This window comes from Xiphophorus maculatus, chromosome 8, assembly GCF_002775205.1.
Source record: "Xiphophorus maculatus strain JP 163 A chromosome 8, X_maculatus-5.0-male, whole genome shotgun sequence".
Taxonomy (NCBI): domain Eukaryota; kingdom Metazoa; phylum Chordata; class Actinopteri; order Cyprinodontiformes; family Poeciliidae; genus Xiphophorus; species Xiphophorus maculatus.
Window position 1 is genome coordinate 13,078,091 of NC_036450.1, and position 22,115 is coordinate 13,100,205.

The 22,115-nt window shown below is 35.8% G+C and overlaps 2 protein-coding genes across 2 annotated transcripts; one reads left to right on the plus strand and one right to left on the minus strand.

Annotated features, from left to right (window-relative positions):
* The first annotated feature begins 6,721 nt into the window (after positions 1 to 6,721).
* On the plus strand, positions 6,722 to 11,455 carry LOC102228235 (prosaposin-like). Its single transcript, XM_005811995.2, has 10 exons — positions 6,722 to 6,892; positions 6,970 to 7,019; positions 7,397 to 7,471; positions 9,240 to 9,362; positions 9,459 to 9,572; positions 9,661 to 9,741; positions 9,843 to 10,023; positions 10,821 to 10,879; positions 10,960 to 11,025; positions 11,102 to 11,455. The coding sequence occupies exons 1-9, from the start codon at positions 6,841 to 6,843 to the stop codon at positions 11,014 to 11,016; spliced, it is 792 nt and encodes a 263-aa protein (XP_005812052.1). The 5' UTR covers positions 6,722 to 6,840; the 3' UTR covers positions 11,017 to 11,025; positions 11,102 to 11,455.
* A 172-nt stretch (positions 11,456 to 11,627) lies between these two features.
* LOC102227981 (S-adenosylmethionine synthase-like) lies at positions 11,628 to 22,078 on the minus strand. Its single transcript, XM_005811994.2, has 9 exons — positions 21,800 to 22,078; positions 19,138 to 19,215; positions 17,958 to 18,080; positions 16,369 to 16,481; positions 16,152 to 16,295; positions 15,108 to 15,326; positions 14,800 to 14,982; positions 14,539 to 14,672; positions 11,628 to 13,572 (listed from the first exon to the last, which is right to left on the minus strand). Exons 1-9 carry the CDS (start codon positions 21,891 to 21,893, stop codon positions 13,470 to 13,472), a joined length of 1,191 nt encoding a protein of 396 aa, XP_005812051.1. The 5' UTR covers positions 21,894 to 22,078; the 3' UTR covers positions 11,628 to 13,469.
* Positions 22,079 to 22,115: the final 37 nt, after the last annotated feature.

A 22,115-nucleotide genomic window follows, 5' to 3' on the forward strand; every position in this document is an offset into this window, starting at 1 on the left:
TGCCATGGCACACTGTAATAAAGTTTAACACAAAACAAGCCAAAGTCCTTCAGCCTTGACTGCTGCCAAGTAAGTGAATAATACATAAATGAAATATAGAGGTCAATCATTAAATATTTGATGTAATCAGAAGGTAAATAATACAACTAAAGAGTTCTCGAATCTTTTTAAGCTCACTCATTTGCCTGCATATTTAGAATTTTGGCATCATAAATTTGAGAAATACAAATATGTGGACATTTTTTTGTAGAAAGAAGAAGCAATAATGTGACAATAACTCAAGGCAGCAATAGCTCAGAGAGCATATAAAGTTTTTTGGTAGTTTTTATTTTGTCAAAGAGGGAAAAAAAGACAGCATAGAAGCTTAATTATGTATTTGTCTAGAGAGACAAAGAGATAACACAAAGTAGACGACGGCCAAAGCTCCATCAATAGCACAGAAAAATGAGACAGTCACAGAAATGTTGCGCAACATACAGTCTGTGGTGAAAAGTAGCAGCATACAAAATTCAGAAATGTAAAATTTTAAAATATAGACTGAGAAAAGTCTAGAGCTCACTATAATTTCATTTTGGCCAACGTGACCCAAATTTGACAAACTCTAATGGAAAATCTACTATGTTGAATTTTTCTGCATTTTAACGATTTATATTTAAGGTTTAATCTATTATAGTATAGCAACAGAGACATTATAGTTCTCATTAGGCTTTGTGTAACTCTGATTTTTGCACATTTTCTTTGAGTTTTTGTTAAAAAAGGGTAAACTTTACCAGATACTATGATGGAAGTTAGTACTGTGGAATTAATGGACCAAACCTCACTGCCCTTTACTGTATAGAACAATAAAACTGGAACATTTCCTGCATGTTTTACAACGACATACAATAAAAATCTCCTCAGCTGTTGCTGATAAACTCAGTAAAGGTGTAACGGCATTCTTTTATCTAAATCTATCATACATATCAGCAGCTAACAACTGGCCCATGTTCTCTTCTTGGCAGAAAAGGTCACATATTAGAGACATTTCCACTTTTTTTCTTTCTTTTGTTTTTGCAACATTCAGTGAAGAGTTGCACTTGTGTCTTAACCTCTTTTGGAAGGAAGTTAGAAAGAAAAGGAGAAACAAATCTGAGAAGCTATTAGTTAACTCTTGCCACACTAAAGTGTGGCAGGAAATCACGTTACACCACTTGATGTGTAAGAGAGAAGGTAGTTTTTCAGGCCAGGGTGAACCCCAGTCATCAACGTTGTCCTTTGAGAGTTAGACAACAATACTGCACACTGTAGCACAGAAACAAATGAAAAATATTTCAAAGATTACTTGAACAATGTCGGATACCTTGATCACTGATTTGTGCATTCCTTGTAAGCAGGAAGAAAAGCTGGTTTGGGACAAAGCATGAGTCATTTATGCTGACAATCACTTACTAGACTAGGAGGTGTATTGCAGCCCTGACCTTTTCTGTTAAAAGTAATGAGGAAGCTTTGTCCTCAGCAGCAGACACAGTAAGTCATCTTGGACACTAAAATGAATTCCTGACATGCAGGAATTTTTATCGTGATGCTCTACTAATTAGAATTACATCAGTGCAAATGTTTAAGCCACTTTACTTGTGAATGCATATGAAGAAAGCAGAAAACAAATATGGGCTTGCATCTTGTGTAAAGGTAGCTGTTGCCTTCAAAGGTTTAACTCATATTTGGCAATGAATCATCTTTGAAAGGCATCTTAAGCAACAAACCTTTATGGAAAAAAAACAAACTAGAATTCACTCACAGCTGCAAAAAAAAAATGATTGGAGTTAAAAAAAACTTGGGCCAACGTTGTCATGGAAAGAGTCAAAAATCAAGTTTCACCAATGAAACTATTTGTGTTTAAACAATTTTTCTGAATTGCAAATGAAGCATTTTATGCCTATTAATGATCAGAAACTGAAGTAACAAAGGTCAGTGGGAAATAAATTGATTTTAACAAGTCATTGGTGCAGAATGATGTTTCAATTATTTAAAAAAAATGCTACTAAAACCAAATTTCATTTTCCTATGATAATTGGGAAGTTTTAATATAGAAACTTTAAATTAATAATATATTGCTTTCCGTTTTTCTGTATAGATTCATTTTTAGTTAGCAGCATTCCAGATATGAGGAAAAACAAAAAAAAACATGGAAGTCAGATAGATGTTTGTTCATAAGCCATGAAATGGCAACATTAATAACTACTCTGCTTATAGAAACGTAAAGACAGAGAAATAATGAGGAACATTTGAACCAGCTAGCGCTGTGACAAACATAGCTGGACAACACAGCTGGACAACACCCATATTTGGTGGGTAGGAGTGGTAAGGGAAATAAAACCACAGAAAACACTACAGAGTAAAACTGCATTACTCATATATCTGAAGGCTTCTTAAAATCAGAAGAAACAATAAGTATTAAAGTGCTGCACCACACCAAGTCCTGACAATGTCCAACCCAAGCAAAATACAAATAGTTTTTCATTGAAACAATGGCTAACATAAGTGTGTTGGTAGTTTTGTTCACCATATAGAAGGAGAGTAAAAGTGAAGAGTACATTTTGTTCTAGTAATATAGTTTACTACACATGATGTGTTTTAAAGGCTCGCGTTTGTAGCTCTTTGAAAGTTTTATTTTTTCAACTTTGGCTCCTTTTAAAAGTCATTTTCAGTTCAGTAACAGGCTGTTTCCACGGGAAGTTGCTCTTGTATGTTAGGGACACTTTAATCCAACCAACAAATCTTTCAGACTCAAAAACTCAAAGAAAAAAAAAAATCAGTGTTGTGTCTAAAAGTAACTTTTTACAAATTGGATTTTCAGGAAATGTGTCATGAAGATGCATCTTGTTCTTGTGTAGCTGAAACTTTGAAAGGCACTGAAGGTAACTCACCGACAGAACTGATAGAAACTTATAGAATAACCAGTAAGTTATTCTATAACCTTGTAGGATAACCAGCAGGGTTATTCTATAAGTGCAGCTAATTCACAGGATAAATGATTAGCCTCTCAGATCCTGTCCCAGTTCTTGCAGTTTTTTTCTTGTTTCTTAAATACGTGACTTTTAAACAGCGTCATAAATAGTTTTTATGGTTCTCTGTCCATATTCTTTAAGAATACTCTGTCCAACGTGCTTCAAGTCCAAAGTTGAACTGAAAATTAATCAAAAGGATGTTGATCTTCTAAGAAAATACCTAAAAACAAGCCTAAAAAGCTGATGATCTAGACCAGCCAACAGATTCCAAGGCATTCTAACTCGTTCAAATGAAATATAAAGCACAGTACTCTATGTACATTAAATTTTAAAATGGGCAAGGCCAATGCAAACAGAGTTGGAAATTTTGTAGGAACAAACACAAAGGACAAAAGAAAGTGTTGCAATCCCTTCTACTGTCTCTGTTGTGACTCCAAGTGAGCTAATAACAAAAAGGTTTTGCTACTGCCAGTCAACATCTGAACATGGATTTCTAGTTCCTTCGCTGTCTATTTACTCTGTGCTCAAAGTTACAATCTTTATGCTATAAAGTGATCAGGTAAATAATGCATAATTGCAAATGCAAGAATGAAGCTGTTTGAATGTTTTTATTCTTTTACAGCAGCATGTATGTACAGTTTAAATGACCTACTGACCTAGATGCTGCAGCTCTGTTTTACAGGAATTCCCATATGGTCCATCATTAACTACAAGTCGCAAAGATAAGTCATTTTTATTTCAGTACAGAGCCAGCAACCAGGATGGAAGAGACAAGTCTCACCAATATTTAACAGCAACAATAAACAATGAGGAGTAAATTGTCATACTTTAAAAACTGTTGAGGCTTTGAGAAAATGTGACTTTTAAAGGAGACAGGCAGACTCCTGTCTCTTTGCTTTATTGATAGTTATTGTTATCCTGACACCAATAACTATGAAGATTTTCCTTTGAATTATTGTATCTGGTTTATGATGCTTCTTTGAAACACCTCAGAGAAAAATATGATAATCAAGGCGTTGATTGAGGAAATGTTTTATCCAGTTCAGGTCTGTTGACCAACATCACTGACTGTAAACTTACTCCTCATAATTCCTTCTGCGATGTCAAAGGTCATGCCCTGAATCAGACAGCAAAGGCAACAGACAAGAATAATCAAAGGAAAGAAAATACAAAATTATCTTAACAGCAGGTTCATATGACAATTATTTTAAATTTAAAATAAATGTCTTTTGTCTATATCATATTATATTATGTGCTGCAAAGTGGTGCAGTTGGAAGCTTTGTTTGTTGCATTGCAACAAACAGGTGCACCAGTTTCTTCCTACAGTCCAAAAAAGCAATGAAGTCAACTAAATTGCTTTCTCTAAATTGTTTTTAGGTGTATGTGCATGGTTGTTTTCCCTGCAGCATCCTGCCTCTTTCCCATCGATCACTGAAGATAGGCACCAGCCACTCTGCAAGGATAAGTGCTACAATGAATATATGTTTATTAAGTCATTTTTTACAGAAGATATTATAGCCTCAGAGCTGTGCTAAATGCTCAAGCTGGTAATTATACATCTGATGAGAACAATGATACCTTTGAGCAAATGTGGAACTTAGTAACACAACTCTTACAGCAATGCATTGCCTCATGTTGAGTAATCAGATGTTCCTGCTCTAAGATGGAAGCATAAATGTGAGAATCTGTCTCACATTTAGTCTTATTTGTTCAGACTAAGGTCTGAACAAATAAGTAGACATAAATTTTAATGTCAAAATCTGTAAATAAATACAGAAATATTGATGAAAAATTTAGTCTCACTCGTTTTTACAGAGTTTATTTTTTTATTTATTGCCTTTCTATGCACAAGTTTACGATTTAAAGATGCTTGAGATGGGCTGAGTCAAGCACAAGGAGAACTGCAAGTGGCTGTAGAATACAAAAATAAAAAGTTATTTGGCTTTCTCAATAACACAACTGATGCTGTGCATAAGGCATGTGCTGCAACTGCAGAAGAGTCCTGCAGGCAGTGCTGCAGTCATCATATTTGGCAAAGATGAAAGATTTTATAAAAAAGAACAAAATGGTTTGGTTTACAGAATGAGGAAATACAGCAGCACATACAGGAGGCTTCTGGCCAAAGCAAACAGACAAACTACACGGAAAGGAATGGAGAATTTGACTGTGAACCGAGTCGCTCGTAATCTATTTGAACTTTAAGATAGTTACTAAATTACCAGAGGTTGAAACAATGACACTATTTAAAAAATATTAAGACACAAAAAGCAACAAAAGCAAGTAAAGAAAAAAAGATAATGGTGAAAAATTACCCAGGTTAGGAATATGAAGTGCCTGGTATCACTCTAAACACATAAATGTTGATGTGGAACAATTATGAAATGGAGGAAAAAGACTAGATATTTCCTAATTTTTCCAAATAAAACCTGAATTTATGACTTGCATGTTAAGTTAGGGCTCCTTTACACTCTTCACTCTAAAAAAAAATCCAGCAAAATCAATTGAAGAAGTACGGAGCCTCCCCATGTCCTCTAGGGGGCTCCGTACCATCCCCCATCAGACACACAGAACTCAATAAAATACGCCCCCTGGCGGCGATAAACATAGGAAAGGATAAATGGCTCCTACATTGTGTATAATTAATCGCACTCTAAATATTTACTGAAGCATAATGTCCTGTGAAGCTTTCAGAGGTTTGTTAGAGAACAAAACAGCATCATGAAGACCAATGAACACTGACATGTCAGGGAAGCTATGAAGTTCATCTGAAAATGCAAAAGTAACTCTAGAGGAGCTTCAGAGTTCTGGTGGGAGAGTTTGTAGAGGATAACTAATACCTGGGCTTTCTGCAAATTTAGATTTCATAGGAGAATCACTAGAGTGAAACCATATAAGGTCACAGCAAATATGTGGAAGAAGGTGGTCAGATCAGCAAAAATCAAATTGAAACTGTCTGTCCTACATGCAAAACTTACAATCCACATCACCAGTTGTCAGATTAAAACATGGTAGTGGCAGTATCATGTTGTGCAGAAACAAGCAGAAACCAGGCCTTTCTGCTTTTGGTTATCTATAAAAATTACTTCAAATAATTTTCACCAGTTTTTACTTCACAATTATGCACCACTTTTTATTTATGGCAAAATCTCAACAAAATATATCAGCGTTTGTGATTACAGTGTAACAAGATGTGAAAAAGGTGAAACAAGTCTGACTACTTTGTATTTACCTCTGTGGAGAAATCACAGCAGATTCAAAGACTGGCTTTTTTCAAAAAACATATATATTTTTAACCTTTGCAAATATAAAGATCAAAAAAATATTGTAGGAAACAATTAGAAAGATAAAAAAAAAAAAAAAAACAAGATTAGAACTCAATTATTGTGTTGTTACAAAGGGATGACCAGTAAGTCGTTTGGTCCTGAAGAGATTTGATCTTTTTAAGATCTATATTTTAATTGACATAATCAAAAAAAAAATCACTATTGGGTTCTGCACAGACAGTTTCTTATAGTTCAAAATCAATGCATATTTTACTGAAAATTACAGGAAATCAGCCATAGAAGCAAACATTCATTTAAAAAGAGAAGAGGAAACAGAAGGTGAGAGATAAAGACGTTATAAATAACTGCAGCACTGCTACAGTGATAGATACATTTCTTTAGAAACATATTTTTACCCGGCTGGTGTGAGGAACTGAAACCCCCATGCAGTTGTACTGAATAAACATTTTCTTTTGTCTGGTAGGTGGGGGTCAAATCTGTCAGGTGGACGTCAGATATAAAATCCACTTGCAGTTCCCTCAGATGTGAGAAGCAAATAATTTGAACAAACAAAACCCAGAAGGCAGCCATGGCCAAACTGATTTTACCTTTGGTTCTCTTAGTTGCTCTCCAAGGCTATGGTAAGATGCTCAAAATAGAAATGTAAAAGTAAAGGAAACAATTCTACTCTGTAAGTGTAATAAATATTTTTCTGCAGATGTGACAGCGACTTATGACAGCAACCATCTGCAAAGTCTTCCTGGTGAAGTAAGTGAGCAATTTTTATACAAGTATATAAGCATGTTCTTCTTTTTTAAGTCTAAACTAAAAATTGAATTTAGTTACGATGTGAATGCTTAGAATAAAAAACTTTTTTTTGTGAAAAGTATTTGCAAATAATAACTTGCTGAACCAAAATGAACAAATAGTTTTGCATCTATCAACTTTCTTTTTGCATGAAAAAGAAATTGGATTTATATCGCATTAAATCAAACGCAGCGATGCAAATGCAAATGGCTAAATTTTGCGTTTTTATTTATTTTTTGAAGAGTGAACATGATAGATTTAAAATTCTGTTCTTCTAAATGTGCTTTACGAACCATGTCAAAAGCAAAAGATTTCAATAGAATTTATTTTACATCCAGAATGGGGACGTTTGCCAGGACTGCACCCAAATATTCACACTCCTTGTTGACATGCTGACCAACGCTGACCTGCAGGTGAGAACAATGGCAGATTGTGGAGCAAACACATACCTGAGTGTTCATATTGGTTTTCTGATAATGCTATCAAGTCTACATTCAGAGGCCAGGACCAAAAAACACAATGTTCTACAATCGCCTGCTATTACATGCGGGTTGAACTGTTGAATAAAATCCTATTTTAAACTTTTGTTTTGTTATTAGGGGAAACACATTTTTCACATTCCTTAATGAAAACCGTTTTTGTCATGCAAGAACTGAAACACAAACAGTACGGAAATGTTCCTGCTTTCTCACATACAAAAGGCCACTTCCTGTTTTTATTTCTAGCTGAAGTTGAACATAAGTTTCTCAAGAGATTTTTTTCTCTCTTCTCATCTTGAACATCCGCTTTCTTGAAGTTTGACTTTTTTCTGATCAGGCGTTAGTATTTTTCCTCAGCTTTTACTATTCAACCAAAAAGTTCATTAGTTTGCTCTCTCTGTAATCCACTCATAATTTTTTGCAGAATGTACTCCAACTCTTCTTACTGGTGTCTGCCCTTGTTTGAAAATCCTAACATTACAATAAATTTACAGTAGAAATTAATCACCACAACTTAACTCACAACACGAAAAGGAAAATTAAAACACCAAACAACTCTAATTGTTTGGTGTTTTAATTAGGCAGTCACTATGATGATGTTTTTTTTTTAATCGGTCATTAAAAACTAAACAATTATAGCTGCACTTTATGTTCACCGTTGCTATCAGGAATACAGGAATACCCAATTTTAGTCATGAGGCATGAGAGAAACATTTTACCTAGTAAGCTATTACACTGAACCATTTAAGATGTGAAATATGTTAAATTTGCAGATCTAAAAAAAGAAAGAAAACAAATCTCAGTCGCTCCATTATTTGATTGCTATCTTACGTAAAGACGTATTTATATACGTAGTTGCATAAACCTAGGTTTTACTTTAACCATACATTTACTTTCACACATTCAAAACATATATAATTTGTCTAATTTAGACCGATGACAATTGAATCTGAAATATATATAATTTCCATGTGTAGTGCAGATCTTGCAGTGAACTGTGGCTGTCAAACATACACCACCATATTTAGCCAAATATTCTAATTAGCTAACAAATGTGTTAGTTGGCTAAATACATACTGAGGTATATTGTGGCTAAATATACCACAATATTTAGCCAACTTGTTTAGGGATGGCTACTTTAGTTCGCTAACTAGCCAGAAAAATTTCTAACCTAATTTTAACAAACTATTTCAAACGTACATATAAAATTTTTGAATGTTTTCATTTTCAACCAGTAATTTTCAACTGCAATTTTATTTTATTAAGCCAATTATTATATTTTTCTGAACCATCTGAAACGTTTTTTTAATCAACAGAGAAACCTCACATACTGCAGTCCCATTAGTTTAATACTAAAGTGCGTTTAATATTGGCTTAAAACCAGACTATGTAGAAAACTTTAAATGAAGGATTAAAATGTACTTTTCATTTTTACTAAACATTTAACCAAGCTGCAAAACATGAGTTGTGTGTCTAAAATCAAATGAACATTTTATAGAGCATATATTAGAGTTCTAATTCTAAAAAAAAAAAAAAAAAAATTTTAATAATTTCCCTGCTGGGATGAATAAAGTAATTCTAATTCTAATATCCTCTTTCTATAACTTGTTTTTGATATTTTTTCCCTTAGCACTATTTGTTTAGTGGAGAGAAAAGCGGTGCACTTTTTCTAGGGTTGGTAATTGTAACTACTTTATTTCAGAAAAAGATCCTGGGAGGAATCGATGCCCTGTGTGCACATCTGCCCGGACCGGCTGCCAAAGTCTGCAAAGAAGAGGTGGACACGATGCTCCCATTGGCCATCACTTTTGTTACTGGTGTTGCAGTAAGTTGGAGGCCAGAATCAGTCGCAGGTCTTTCACAAACAAAGACCTACTGTAACTGCTAATATATATCAAAAATAATCCATCTGTCTCTGCAGAAACCATCAGAGGTCTGCAAGATGATTGGACTGTGTGGCTCTGATGAAGAGCGTGAAAGGATGCTCAGCTACTTTGCTAACGAGGTTCTTCAGGCTGCTTTGAAAAGTGACCATGTCAGTACACACTTACTGTAAAATGATGTTTGAATATTTCCTGTCACTAATACTTTTACTAACCAGGATTTTTGTGTTTGTTTATCAGGGGGAGCCTGCCACAACCTGCTCCTTCTGTATTTTCTTCTTCAAGACTTTGGAAGAGTTGCTGCCTAAAGAAAGGACTGAGGTGAGGCATGTTGTAAATAGCAGGAAATCGTCACACTTCAAATCAACGGAGGGAAGACACGTGGCGTTAATCTGAGTCACTTTTCTCATTTCCGACTGCAGGGTGCCGTGATCAAACTGCTGGAAGAGATTTGCCACATCTTGCCGTCGACTTATCGTGACCAGTGCGAGGTCATTGTTGACAAGTACAGCAAAACGGTGCTGGATGCAATCTTGGGCTACGCCACTCCGCAGGCCATCTGTAACCTCATCCACCTGTGCAAAGGCCAGGAAGTCATTGTCGGTCAGTCGGCACATCCTTGTCTTTGGATGAGTGAACATTACAGATTCAAAATTCTGTTCTTCCAAATGTGCTTTGCGAACCATGTCAGACAAAAAAAGACTTAAACATTGCTGCAGGTTTAAGTCACAACCTGGTTTTTATTTTATTTTTACTCAACAGAATACGCCATGTTTTCATTTACCTGTCCATTTATTGAAATTCTTAAAATGTTTTTAACCTATGAAGACTGGAAAAGTGTAGCCATAAGCTCAGGTTTGGCCTACTCACAGAAATTTACAGATAAATTCTTTAAAAATGTAGCTAAAAGCTGCTCATTAAAACTATGTTTTAAATTTCAAGAATATCAATATAATAATCACTTTACTTATGAGACTAGAACTTTAAGGAATTATGAGTAGAAAATATAAAATAGGAGTATCAAGAATTCCTAGATGCCTTACTAGATCATATTTATTTTTTTAAGTATGGAAACACATTTGAGGAAAATAATTTAGACAAACTGTGAACCTGACATGCAAATCAAAAATTCAAATATGGTTAAATGCAAAAACCAAAATTAATAAATGCTGAATTTTTGATGCTTTGTGGTACAAAATAGTGATTAAATCAACATGAAAAGTAAAAAAAACAACTTTATAACCCTGATACTTAAGATTTTCCTTCAATTAGAATAATCTGAACTGAAAAATATTTGACAATATGAATCTGCACAGAGCATGGAATAGCTTTCCATGCTCACAAATAATAAAATACATATATGCACATAAAACACTAAAGTTTTTTTTCTGACTTCACAGACCCATGCACACTGACAGCATACAGATGCAAAGACGTCAGCACCGCCCTTAAATGTGGAGTAAGTCGACAATAAAATACAAGAAAAGCCACCAGTTTAGCTTCCTGGTGTTAAACATGCAATCTGTCCTCTGTATGCAGACTCTGTTCTACTGTCAGAAATTTGCCTGGAAGCCTCTGAGCTACAACACAATCTGAAACGTTAAGGTGAGTAAACACCACCGACAAAGTCAGAAAAAGACGGAACTGCAATCTGTCATATGTACTTATTTTTCTTTAACAGGGTGGAGAAGAACTGGTGCTGTTCCTGTGAACAAGCCCTGCTCTCACTACAAAATTTTTTTTTTCCTTTATATAATTTTGCATCTTACTGCATTTTATGATTGTTTTGCTTTATGATTACACTGGCTGAGCTGAAAAAAACAAAACAAAACAAAAACAGGGCACCAAGAATGATCAGGACTGAAGAAATGTTGCGAAGATATGAAAGCTTCACTGGATGGAGGTTGAATTCTTCATATCCCAGTTACTCTGTAAACAAGATTAAACCTTCAGTCAGCTTATCAAGCTTCAATAGTTTATATCATGTTTTTTATTGTTTGTTTGATTTGGCTGGAATAAAATGATCCCAATGGTATTTCACTTTAAGTATTTTGTACACTTCACATTTTGTCCCCATCTGCAGGTGGAAACCAAGTTTCTGCAAACACCTATAGCCCAAATATTCAGGCATTTCAAGAATTTAAAGTAAATATGAACTTAAGTATGATAAGTCAGGCATTCACAGAGAGCAGAAGTGACACATTAACTTAGAATGGAAACCATTTATAAAGGAAGTGATCACATCAACCAAATCTTCAAAATACTCAGTTCTGCTTTCATGTGCTCACTGGTATTTTCGAGTACATTTGGTCACCAGTTGAAGCACGTATCAAAACAAGTCAGACGTATGAATTTTTATTTGAGGAAAATCCAGAAAGGAGAAGAGAGAGACATGAAGGTAACAAAAATGATTTTAGGTTCATTTGCAGCAAACGAGAAAAGGCACTTAATACACAAAACACTGAATTTAACAAAAAGAAGGGGAACGGCTTTTTCAAACTCCCAGCTGCAAACGATGTAAACAGGCTGGTTTCTCTGTACAACACCAACCAATTATTTGTCCGAGTCGTGGATGAGTTTGAGAAAGCAGACATGCTGTGAAATAAATAGTCAAGTAAAACACCAGATAACTGGACATACAGTGAGCGCTCTAAAACTCTATGTGGCGTTATGGTATCAAGATAAATCAATTAAAAACCTCATCTTAGAGCTTAAAGTTTCTCCAGCTGCCCCTCCCAATCCTGCTGCTGCTGCACGCCAAAAGTAAGATGGCCGACAGAAGATTCCTCAACACACCAGCCGTCGCTCTCAAGTTAAAGCTGGACTGGCTGAGGCGCATCTGTTAAGACAGTCATAATGACTAGTAGGAACCAAGCCATCTTCTGATATCGTCTGTTAAATAAGTTTATTTTTTTTAAAAAGAGCAGAGTGGCAGAAAGGAATAAATTACCACGAACTAAAGCAAGTGTTTAGGTTATATTTTGGTGTTTTATTATTTTGGCAGCAGTTATAATCAGGATTTCCTCGTTAAAAATACTAAACAACCACAGTACTGAGCTGAAGACACCGAAGGCAAATCTTAGCTTCGGTAGGTTTTAGAGAAACAGCGCCACCTAGATGAAAGCTGTGGACTGACAGCACTAAGATTTTATAGTACATATCCTGGTGATTTATATTTCAAGGTTAAAAGTTAGAGAGAAAGACAACTAGCCAGGTATTCAGCTGATATCTGGCTGAAGCAAGTGGACGAGAGGGGCTTTCTGGAAAAATCCAGCAGAGGAGATTAGATTTTATTTAAATATAATTTAAAGCTGGAAGATCAAACATTCAAAGTCAAGCCTGTTCCACTTTTGGTACGTCCAAACACCGACTGTCGAAAAGGAAGAGGAATACATTCAGTACACCAACTGGGTCTCACACTGCAACAAACGTCACATAAAAAAAATCTGAGCATTGAACCGATGCAATGATGGAGTGTTTGCCTTCAGGAATAAGGTGATCTTTGTGCCTTTATCTTAGTCAACATTTTGAACAAAGTTTGAAAAATCCTAGAGAGATTTAAGGATAGAAAATAAATATCTACATAATATAGAAACCACTGTGCAGCCCAACATAACCACAAAACCATTAGCAGATTCTGACTTCTCTGTAAAACGTCAGAAAAAAACAATGGAATGAAGAGGCTGCACACAACTACATAAATAAAGTGGTCTGATTTTCATTTGTAACAAAGTTGTAACATGACCTTTTGCTCACCAAAGAGCAAGAACTGGCTCATTTGTTCATCTGTACTGCAACAAGATGTAGGTTTAATGTTCCTTTGAAACCTGTCTTTAAAAAAATCTTAATTTTTAATACTAAATAAGTAAAAACTATAGTGCAGCAGGTGAAATAAGTGTAACTTTTCCAACAGTTTGACAAAAACTAATTGGATGGTTTTCTGATGTACAAGCAAAACAAAGCAAAGAGGAGAAGGAGAGGACGGTAAGAAGTTTATCTGCAGGACGGTGTGTGTGTGTGTGTGTGTGTGTGATGGGGATCAGAGTGCCTCAGTATTTCAGCTTCTTGGGAATCTCCCAGGAGAACAAATCACGACCAAAGTGACCGTAGGAAGCCGTGCGCTGGTAGATGGGCTTCTTCAGATCGAGGTCCCTTAAACAAAAATTCATCATTCATTATGAAATTAAAGATGCATGAATAAGTCTTTGGCTTTCATTTCTTTTAGTCATTGTTTCATTTCTATTTGCTAAATACCAAAAATAATTAGCAAAAATCACATCAGAATATCAGAAGCATCTTTTATTTTCTTCAGTTGGAGATTGGAGATTTATATTTACTAAGCTATGATTTTTGGTGAAGCCTGGATGCTGACGTCATGGTTATGTTTGTGTCCGATTGATAAATTCACATTTGATTTAATTGGGAGGTCCAGATGCGGATTTATTTTAAGGCAACACCTCAAACATACAGCCGGTCATAGAGCTGAACAACTGGTTGTATTTGCTCAATACTTAATTCTTTAGCGCACATCCACAGTATTTAAATCCCATTGAGAGAATATGCAGTAAAATGCTGAGAAATTGTCTGCATAATTCGACATTAATTGGAGCAGTTATTTTCCTTGTCACTAGGAAACTCTTTGCAGCACAAGGCCAAAGCAGGATATTCAATTTAGTTTTTTCCCTTTCAATTCTACATACTTTTAATTAAACTGTATGGCAATTGCAGCTAAAATAGACAATCTTTTATCCTTTAGACCCCATCTTGACCTCTGCAGTTCCCGCTTCTTGCTGTTTTACTCAAGTATCTTGTAGAAACAAGAAACAGTTGCACAAAAAGTTGTTCTCCTTTCAGTACCAAGCAGCAGGTCAGAGTTCAGCTAGTTTAATGAATAGAGCAATATTTATAAGGCCAAAGTTTATGACTTTTTTGACCTTTAGTAAAGTCAGTTTGTTATCTTTATTTGTAGAATTGCACAAAAATATCTTGCTTTGCTTAAAAAAAAAAAAAAAACATCACACCTTAGTTTTGTTTCTAGGAAGATTATCAACTTCTTGCTTAAAATTTTTTTAACTAAATATTTAACTGAGTATTTTCACAACACAGGTCACAGTTTACCTCACAATGACCCCTGGGCGGAGGTCAAAGTTCTTTCTCACGATGTCCAGCAGCTCTCTCTCACTCTTCTGAGAGGTCCCATAATGGAAGATGGAGACAGACAGAGGATGGGAAACTCCAATAGCATAGGAAACCTAAAACCGCAGACAGATTTTAAACAACTTTAGAAATTTCTGAAAATATCAAATATTTTAATAACGTTTCTGCTTCATTCGCTTATTTTTTTCCTCCATTTCACAACCAGGCGAGATGTATTCTTACTTGGACCAAGACGCGTCTGCAGAGTCCAGCTTTAACCAGAGATTTGGCCACCCAGCGAGCGGCGTACGCCGCAGAGCGATCGACCTTCGTGTAGTCCTTCCCGGAAAACGCTCCACCTCCATGGGCTCCCCACCCACCGTAGGTGTCCACTATGATCTTACGTCCAGTCAAACCAGCATCACTCTGCAGGAGAGATGGAGTGCATTTACAGAAAATTATTATATTTTTACATTAAACATAAATATGAAGATATGTAATCCAGATGCTTTAAACTGATTAGTAAAGTCTTCGTAAAGCCGTTCTCTCACCTGTGGACCACCAATGACAAAACGGCCGCTGGGCTGCAGGTGGTAGATGGTGTCGTTGTCGAGGTAACCAGACGGGACCACGGCTTTCACCACCTGTTCCTTCAGGCTGTGACGCATCTCCTCCAAACTCACACACTCGTCGTGCTGCACAGAGATCACGATGGTGTGGACACGCAGCGGCACCACGGCTCCTCGGTCCTGTCGGTACTGAACGGTCACCTGGATGGAGGAGAAGAAGAACTCAGATTTCAGACAATTACAGACGTAAAATCTAAACAGAACCTGGAGGTGATTAAACTGTTTCTGCAAGTTATGGAGATATATAAGAATTTACATGTTCTAATGGGTTACACTGAACCTTATTTAGCTTTAGTCCATCAACAACTCTGATTCAAATAACAGTCTTAATACTAAATAAATGCTTTTATTCATTTGCATTAGAAGAATCTTAAAAAAGTGATAAAGTGGAGATTGTAAGTCATAACATATTCATAATAATGGACCCAAATTACAAAATTTTAATTCCTAATTGTTTAATATTTATTTGGTCTGCGTATACAAGTTATTGATTAATTGTAGAACATATTGTTTCACATTGTTAACATTGATCCTGCAATTATACAACTATGCAAGGTGTATTCGTACTTAAAGTTAACAAATAAAATCCTTTTTAAAAAAAGACTTAAATTTAGTTAAGAATTTTTTTTAAAGAAAATTTTAGGTGACCTTTCTGAAACTTATATAAAATAAAAAAAACTCAAGATCACGTATTGAATTATGAAACAACATTTAAAATGTCTTTAAAATGTGTAATTCTACAGTAGTTTATACATAGGAAGAGCCTGGCAGGCACAAACTAACCACTAGATGGCAGTAATACCCGTTTTAAAATGAAAATATTTAAACTTAAAATTCTTCTCGCCCAACATTATAAAGTTTGGATGACATCTATCTACATTTTTTAAATTAATTATCCAATTGGCCTTTAAACTACAGCAAGTTTAAGAACAATAATAATAAATGCTAATTTTATGCTCCTCTAACCTGAGTTTTAGAGTCGGGTCGGACCCACGGCAGCGTTCCATCCCGACGCAACTCGGCCATCTTGGCGTTGAGCTTGTGAGCCAAGACGATGGTGAGCGGCATGCACTCCTCTGTCTCATCCGTGGCATAACCAAACATGAGACCCTGTCAGAAATGTAGACACAGGATGAACGAGGTCAAACAAACCGATTAGTTGAACTGCTGACCGAACACAAACCTGATCGCCGGCTCCAACGTCCTCTTCTTTACGGTCGAGATAAACGCCCTGAGCAATGTCAGGAGACTGCTGCTCCAAAGCCACCAGCACATTGCAGGTCTTATGGTCAAAACCTGTGAAAAAAGGTTGTGACCTCAAAGGGAGAATCATTCCACCTGGCCAGAGCAGCCTGCAAAGAACCACAATACTTTGCCAGGTAATTAGCAAAAAATCCTCCATTGTTAATTTAAAAAGTTGTCACATTTTTTTTTCCATTCTTTCCCAGTCTTAGATTTCTGGATTTTTCGGTAACACATTTTAGGCATCAAAGTATACATTTTATTCTGAACCTACTGCTAGTGATGTGGTATAGAGTCATTTTTCTGAAATAACTGATTCTTTGCTTCACCTCCATTTCTAAATCTTAAACTCTTAGTCAAATAAGATACGGAGAATCAGACTTCCTAAAAATAGCTTTTTCCTTTGGCACTTTAGACAAAGACTTTAGACAATTCAACATGTCTAGAGCGAAAACAGGGAGAGAAAATGACTACGTTTTCAATTTATTCAACAACAACAAAAATATACTCAGAGCCCCTAAAGTCATGATGTCCATTATTCTGCAGAACGCCAGATTGTCCCGTGCGATATTGCACAGGCCATATTAATGTCATTTTCTGGGTGTTCACTACAGAGCTGGTCAAAGACAGATCCATGTCTGCTCTCACTCTGAAAGATCCCAGAGTCCAAAAGCTTCAGTGTATAAAGCCCCGACAACGTTTTACCTTCAGAATCCCAAAATTTCTCTCCAGAAATCTGCTTCCAGATTTTGGATATAACTCAGACACACCTTGAGAAAACAAATCAGCTTCACCTTTTGAAGACAAAACCTGTTCAATCCAGAAAACCAATGCTCATGTGAGCAATTACTCACGAGAGCTGCAGTCGCGGAAAATCTCCTTACTGGGACGTAAGGAGATTTTGTGGTGATTAATGTTCGACTAAATTCTAAAACAGTTATTTCCTGATACTGTTAGATTGATAATGTAACAGCTAAAAGTTTTGTTTTGCATAATTCTGTGTCTGGACAAAAAAATAGAAAGAAAAAAAAAATCACAAATTTATTATTTCCCCATAAGACCATAAAGATTAACTTGAACAGCTTTGGTATATTACACAAACAGCTTCTCATTTTAAATCAAAGAATAATCATGAATCAAAAATGCATTGAATTTATCACAACGTCTTGCACTTGACAAGTTCAATATCTATAAGTTAGCAAAAAAAAAATCTTTTTAGATTAGCTTTGAGGATATTTTCCATCTTCAATTTTAAGCAATTACTTTAAAATATATTTAAGGAAAAGGACCCAGTTCTAAAATGTGTTAAGTAGGTTAATGTCTCTCTTAAAACAGTGTGCTGTGTAGTTCAGTGAAAACACTAAAGGAAGAGGTCTGCCAGTTCGAGATTATTGGCTAGTTTGTTAAAAAAAATAAAATAAAATCCATATTTGCTTACCATCCCCATGTTTATCTCTTTTCCAACAATTTTTTTTAAAATTAGCAGCACTGAACTGGGTCTGAACCAGCTTTCTTTCTCTACAAGCGTACCTTTGGAGGAGTCGTCATAGCCGATGTCCTTGATCGTCTCCCTGACGACCTTCTGATAGTCAACAGTGGCTCTGGAGGTGATCTCCCCCGCAAGCAGGATCATCCCCGTCTTAGCTACAGTCTCTGGGGACAAACAGAAAACATTTAGTGTGCTACATCTAGATCTAATTCAGTGTGCTACAATGTTTAAACACCAGCGCTACACTGCTCATGTTATCCCTTGTTGCCTTCAGCGTTGAACAAAACAGTGTGACAATGAAACATTTTCAGTCCTATTCAAATAAAGATGAGAAAAAGCTCACAACCACAAACAGAACAATATTCACTTTATTCATCTGGTCCATTAAGGACCACCATACTCAAACCTGAAAGCTTTTACAGCTTTCATCATCTGCCTCCCTGGTGTATTCAGCTACAAAGCAAACAATCATTTTCAACCTGAAAAACAAAGGGGACTTTAAGCTATAATTGAGTGTGGGTAGAATGGTTCAATATTTTTTTTTAAGATGAATATTATTTCTGCCAATTAATCCCATGAAACCATCTGAAGCTTGTTCTCCACTGATCTAAGAGTAAGTTTGAACTCTTAGATCAGTGGAGTTCAAACTTACAGCTCAGTGGAGTTGCAGTTCTTTGTAAAGAGGGACAATTATTCAAAAGTCTCATATTGTACATTTTTATTTGGGACTGTGCTGCTTCCAAAAACAAACCAAACACTTAAAGTTTACATATATATATATAAAAGAGCAGGTTTTTGGCAATAATACAGCTGGATTTACCGCTGTATGTGCTGTACAATGGCTGCTGGAATAAACAAGTGTTTTGTTGTCAACTTACAATTCAGAAACCACCTTATGCATTCTTGTTAGTTGTGCAGGAGGCTCTACTTTTGCTTTTCAAAGATGTACAGTTGTATAACTGTGATTCTGTTTGGAGCCAGTTTCACATGTAAGCACTGAGTTGGAGGAGCATAGCCAGCAGCAGCTTATTTGGATTTAAAGTGACAAGAGGCCCTAAAACAATTAACAGGCAGAATTTATAAGACTAAAATCCCATTATACAAGAATGATTTTGTGCAAAAAAAATGAAATTAATCAGTTTTCTATCCATAAACGTATACTAAAATGTTCAAGAAAATATAATAGTTCATCCTTAAAGAACAACCTTTATGGTTACTCACCACATGCCACTTTGGCGTCAGGGTCTTGTCTCAGGTGAGCGTCCAACACCGCATCACTAATCTGGTCACAAATCTTATCTGTGGAGGAACAACGCAATAGGAGAAGCGTAAGAACATTTGCAGGAAATGGAAAGTCTCAGCTCAATGTTTTCTGTAATAATGCTTTAGGCTGTTGAGGAGAGCGACCCTGTGTTTTAACCTTTATTAAACTATTAATGAATCAAACCATTTTAATGTGGCAGATCTATTTAATTACTTACATATAAATCAAATGAGCCTGATTTAAGCATTAATCGTTCTCCAGTAAACCTCAGCATCCATTGCAATAGTCGCATGTGTTCTTACATGACGCAGCAGTCCCTTATCAGCGTGTTTACCTAAAAAAGCGTCAGCTGGTGGCAGTAGTCTGTGGCTGTTATGCTGTGTACTTTCTGCTTTTAGACAATATAATGCAGTTATCTACAATCTACTAGTTCTGTACTTCAAGAAAATGTGATTATGTGACTCCAATAAATGTTATCAGCAGAAAGGTCCCTTGGGCTTATTTTTATTTGATCTGTCATCTTACATAAAAGTCAACTGGTCCAAACAGAGACCAGAACCACAAGAAATGGAAAGGTTTCATGCAAAACTCAAAGAATATACAATTAAAAGTAAATTGTTCAGTGGTTATTCACCTATAAAAGAATTAAAACTTCAGGCAGATATATGAAACGGCAAAGCATGGATACAAAATGAACCTACAGATTAGCAAAGGAATGAGCTAATCCAGCCTGAACCATCTCATCTCTAGATCCATTCAGATCTGTGTGACACAGATTTGTGTGTGAAATTGTAAACATTTCAAAGATTTATTTTTGGTGGCAAATTTAAGCTGAAAGAATCCAAATACGCTTGAATGTGTTGCAGGTAATTTCACCCAATATTCATAAATGTAAAGTCAATGTTGCAGATAAAAAATATCCACTGATTTGGATTCTTTACACCCACAGATGGGCAGATAGTCTGTCCAGTACTTAGAAGTAGAGGTAAGCCTATTATCCTTAGCAGTAGAGCTGGTGTGTTTTAAAAGAGGTAGGCCGACAATTGCAACAGGTCCACCACTTGCATTCACAAAATGCGCGTTCAAAATCATCTCTTTATTAATATTATCATGTTACCTTTTTCTATAAACGCTCAGAGGTGACAGATGTAGCATCTGTCAAATACTAAATTCTAATCTAAGTATTGAGCTTGTTTAGATGTTAAAGTACTAAATGATATTTATAATTATATTACAATTCTAACAAATATTCGAGCCACATTTGTAGCTTTTCTATTAAACGTAAAACAATTAGTTAAATATTTGGCTTCACTTGTTTGTTTAAAAACATTGACACCATTGTATGCAGAATGTCCCGCGTTGACAGTAAACGAGTAAAAACTGGACTGAATAAATCCAACATAACAGACATTAAAGTAGGAATGTTTAAAATTTATGGTTTCAAGATAAATTTACCATCACTGCAATATTAGTGTGCGTAATTTATTGGCCATTTTATTCCAAATATAAAGATGTTTGAGAAACAATAACAATTTAGCACTTTAATGACAGATCAGAAGCGGCACAATGAGGAAAATATGGATTCATCTTTGACATTTCCTCCAGAATATAACCAAATATTATTGTAATCGAATGATTTCCAATAATTGTGCAATGTTATAAAAAAGCATTTTTCTGTTTTCAGATATACAAGAAAATGACTGAACAAATAAAGCTATGTCTATGAATCTGTAATTTGGGTAAAAGAAGTGGTGAGCAATAAACACAATTTCAATAATTTTTCAAGAAACAAAAAAATATACATAATGATAAAGGTGGGTCAACAGAGAGGAGTCACCAACATATACAAATTTTTACAAGTTGAAGATATTTTATACACTATTGTGAACTAGTTTTATCCAAACATATTTGCACTTTTAAAAATGAATTTCATTAGTATAGAATGTTTTACTTATTTTAAGCAATAAATAAGTTTTTTGAGTTTGTACTGAAACAGATACTAGCTTTGACACTAGACTGATTTGAAGCCGAATGGTAACATTTATGAAAACTAACAGAAAAAATACACTGTATATATATATATTGTTACATTTAATTATTCATATTCATGTGCCACAAACAGACTGAAGAGAACATGTGATTGACAGGCACCACAAGTCCTGACACATGTTAACTTCAGCACAAACTGGAGCCTCCCATCGGTCTAAAAATACAGCTTCCCAGCATAAAAATGCTACAAATCTTTCTTAAAGAACCCTGTGTGAAACTCACTCCTGCAGAAGCACAGTGAGAATTGCCTAATAGTTTAGCTTTTAGCTGGATGAAACAATGCAGCGGCTCACAAAGCCAGATTTGTCTAATTTTCTGCTCAAACACATTTTTAATCACAATTTTTTGTTTAACCCGTTCATTTTTGCTTCAACTTTATCACAAATCCAGACTTTTAATACATTGTTTTGCGCATAAAACAACTAGCACATAGAGCTAGACAATAATCCGGGGCAGACGAGCTCACAACAATCAGCCACATGACCTTGTTTGAGAAGCTAACAGGATGCTAGGCTAATTATTAGGGTCAGTAAAATGGACGGCGCTTTGCACAGACATACTCAAACTTACCAGGGTGACCTTCTCCCACTGACTCGGAGGTGAAGAGGAAGCAGTCTTCATCATGAAGAGAGTCGCTGTAAAACCCGTTCAGATGGCCGTTCATTTTGTTTAAGCTAACGCAGGCTAGCAGCAGAGTCCTGTTTGCAGGTTGGGGGGAGACTGTAACACCAACAGCAGCCTTCACCTGGGTTTATTGGCCGACACACAACCAGGGCTGCAGCCAGCTAAGTGGACGATAACGGAGCAGGGAGCTGTATTTATTGGACTCCCACAGTCCACTGATGCAGAGCCCCGGCTGGACCATGTGGTGCTGAGGGGCGTGTTC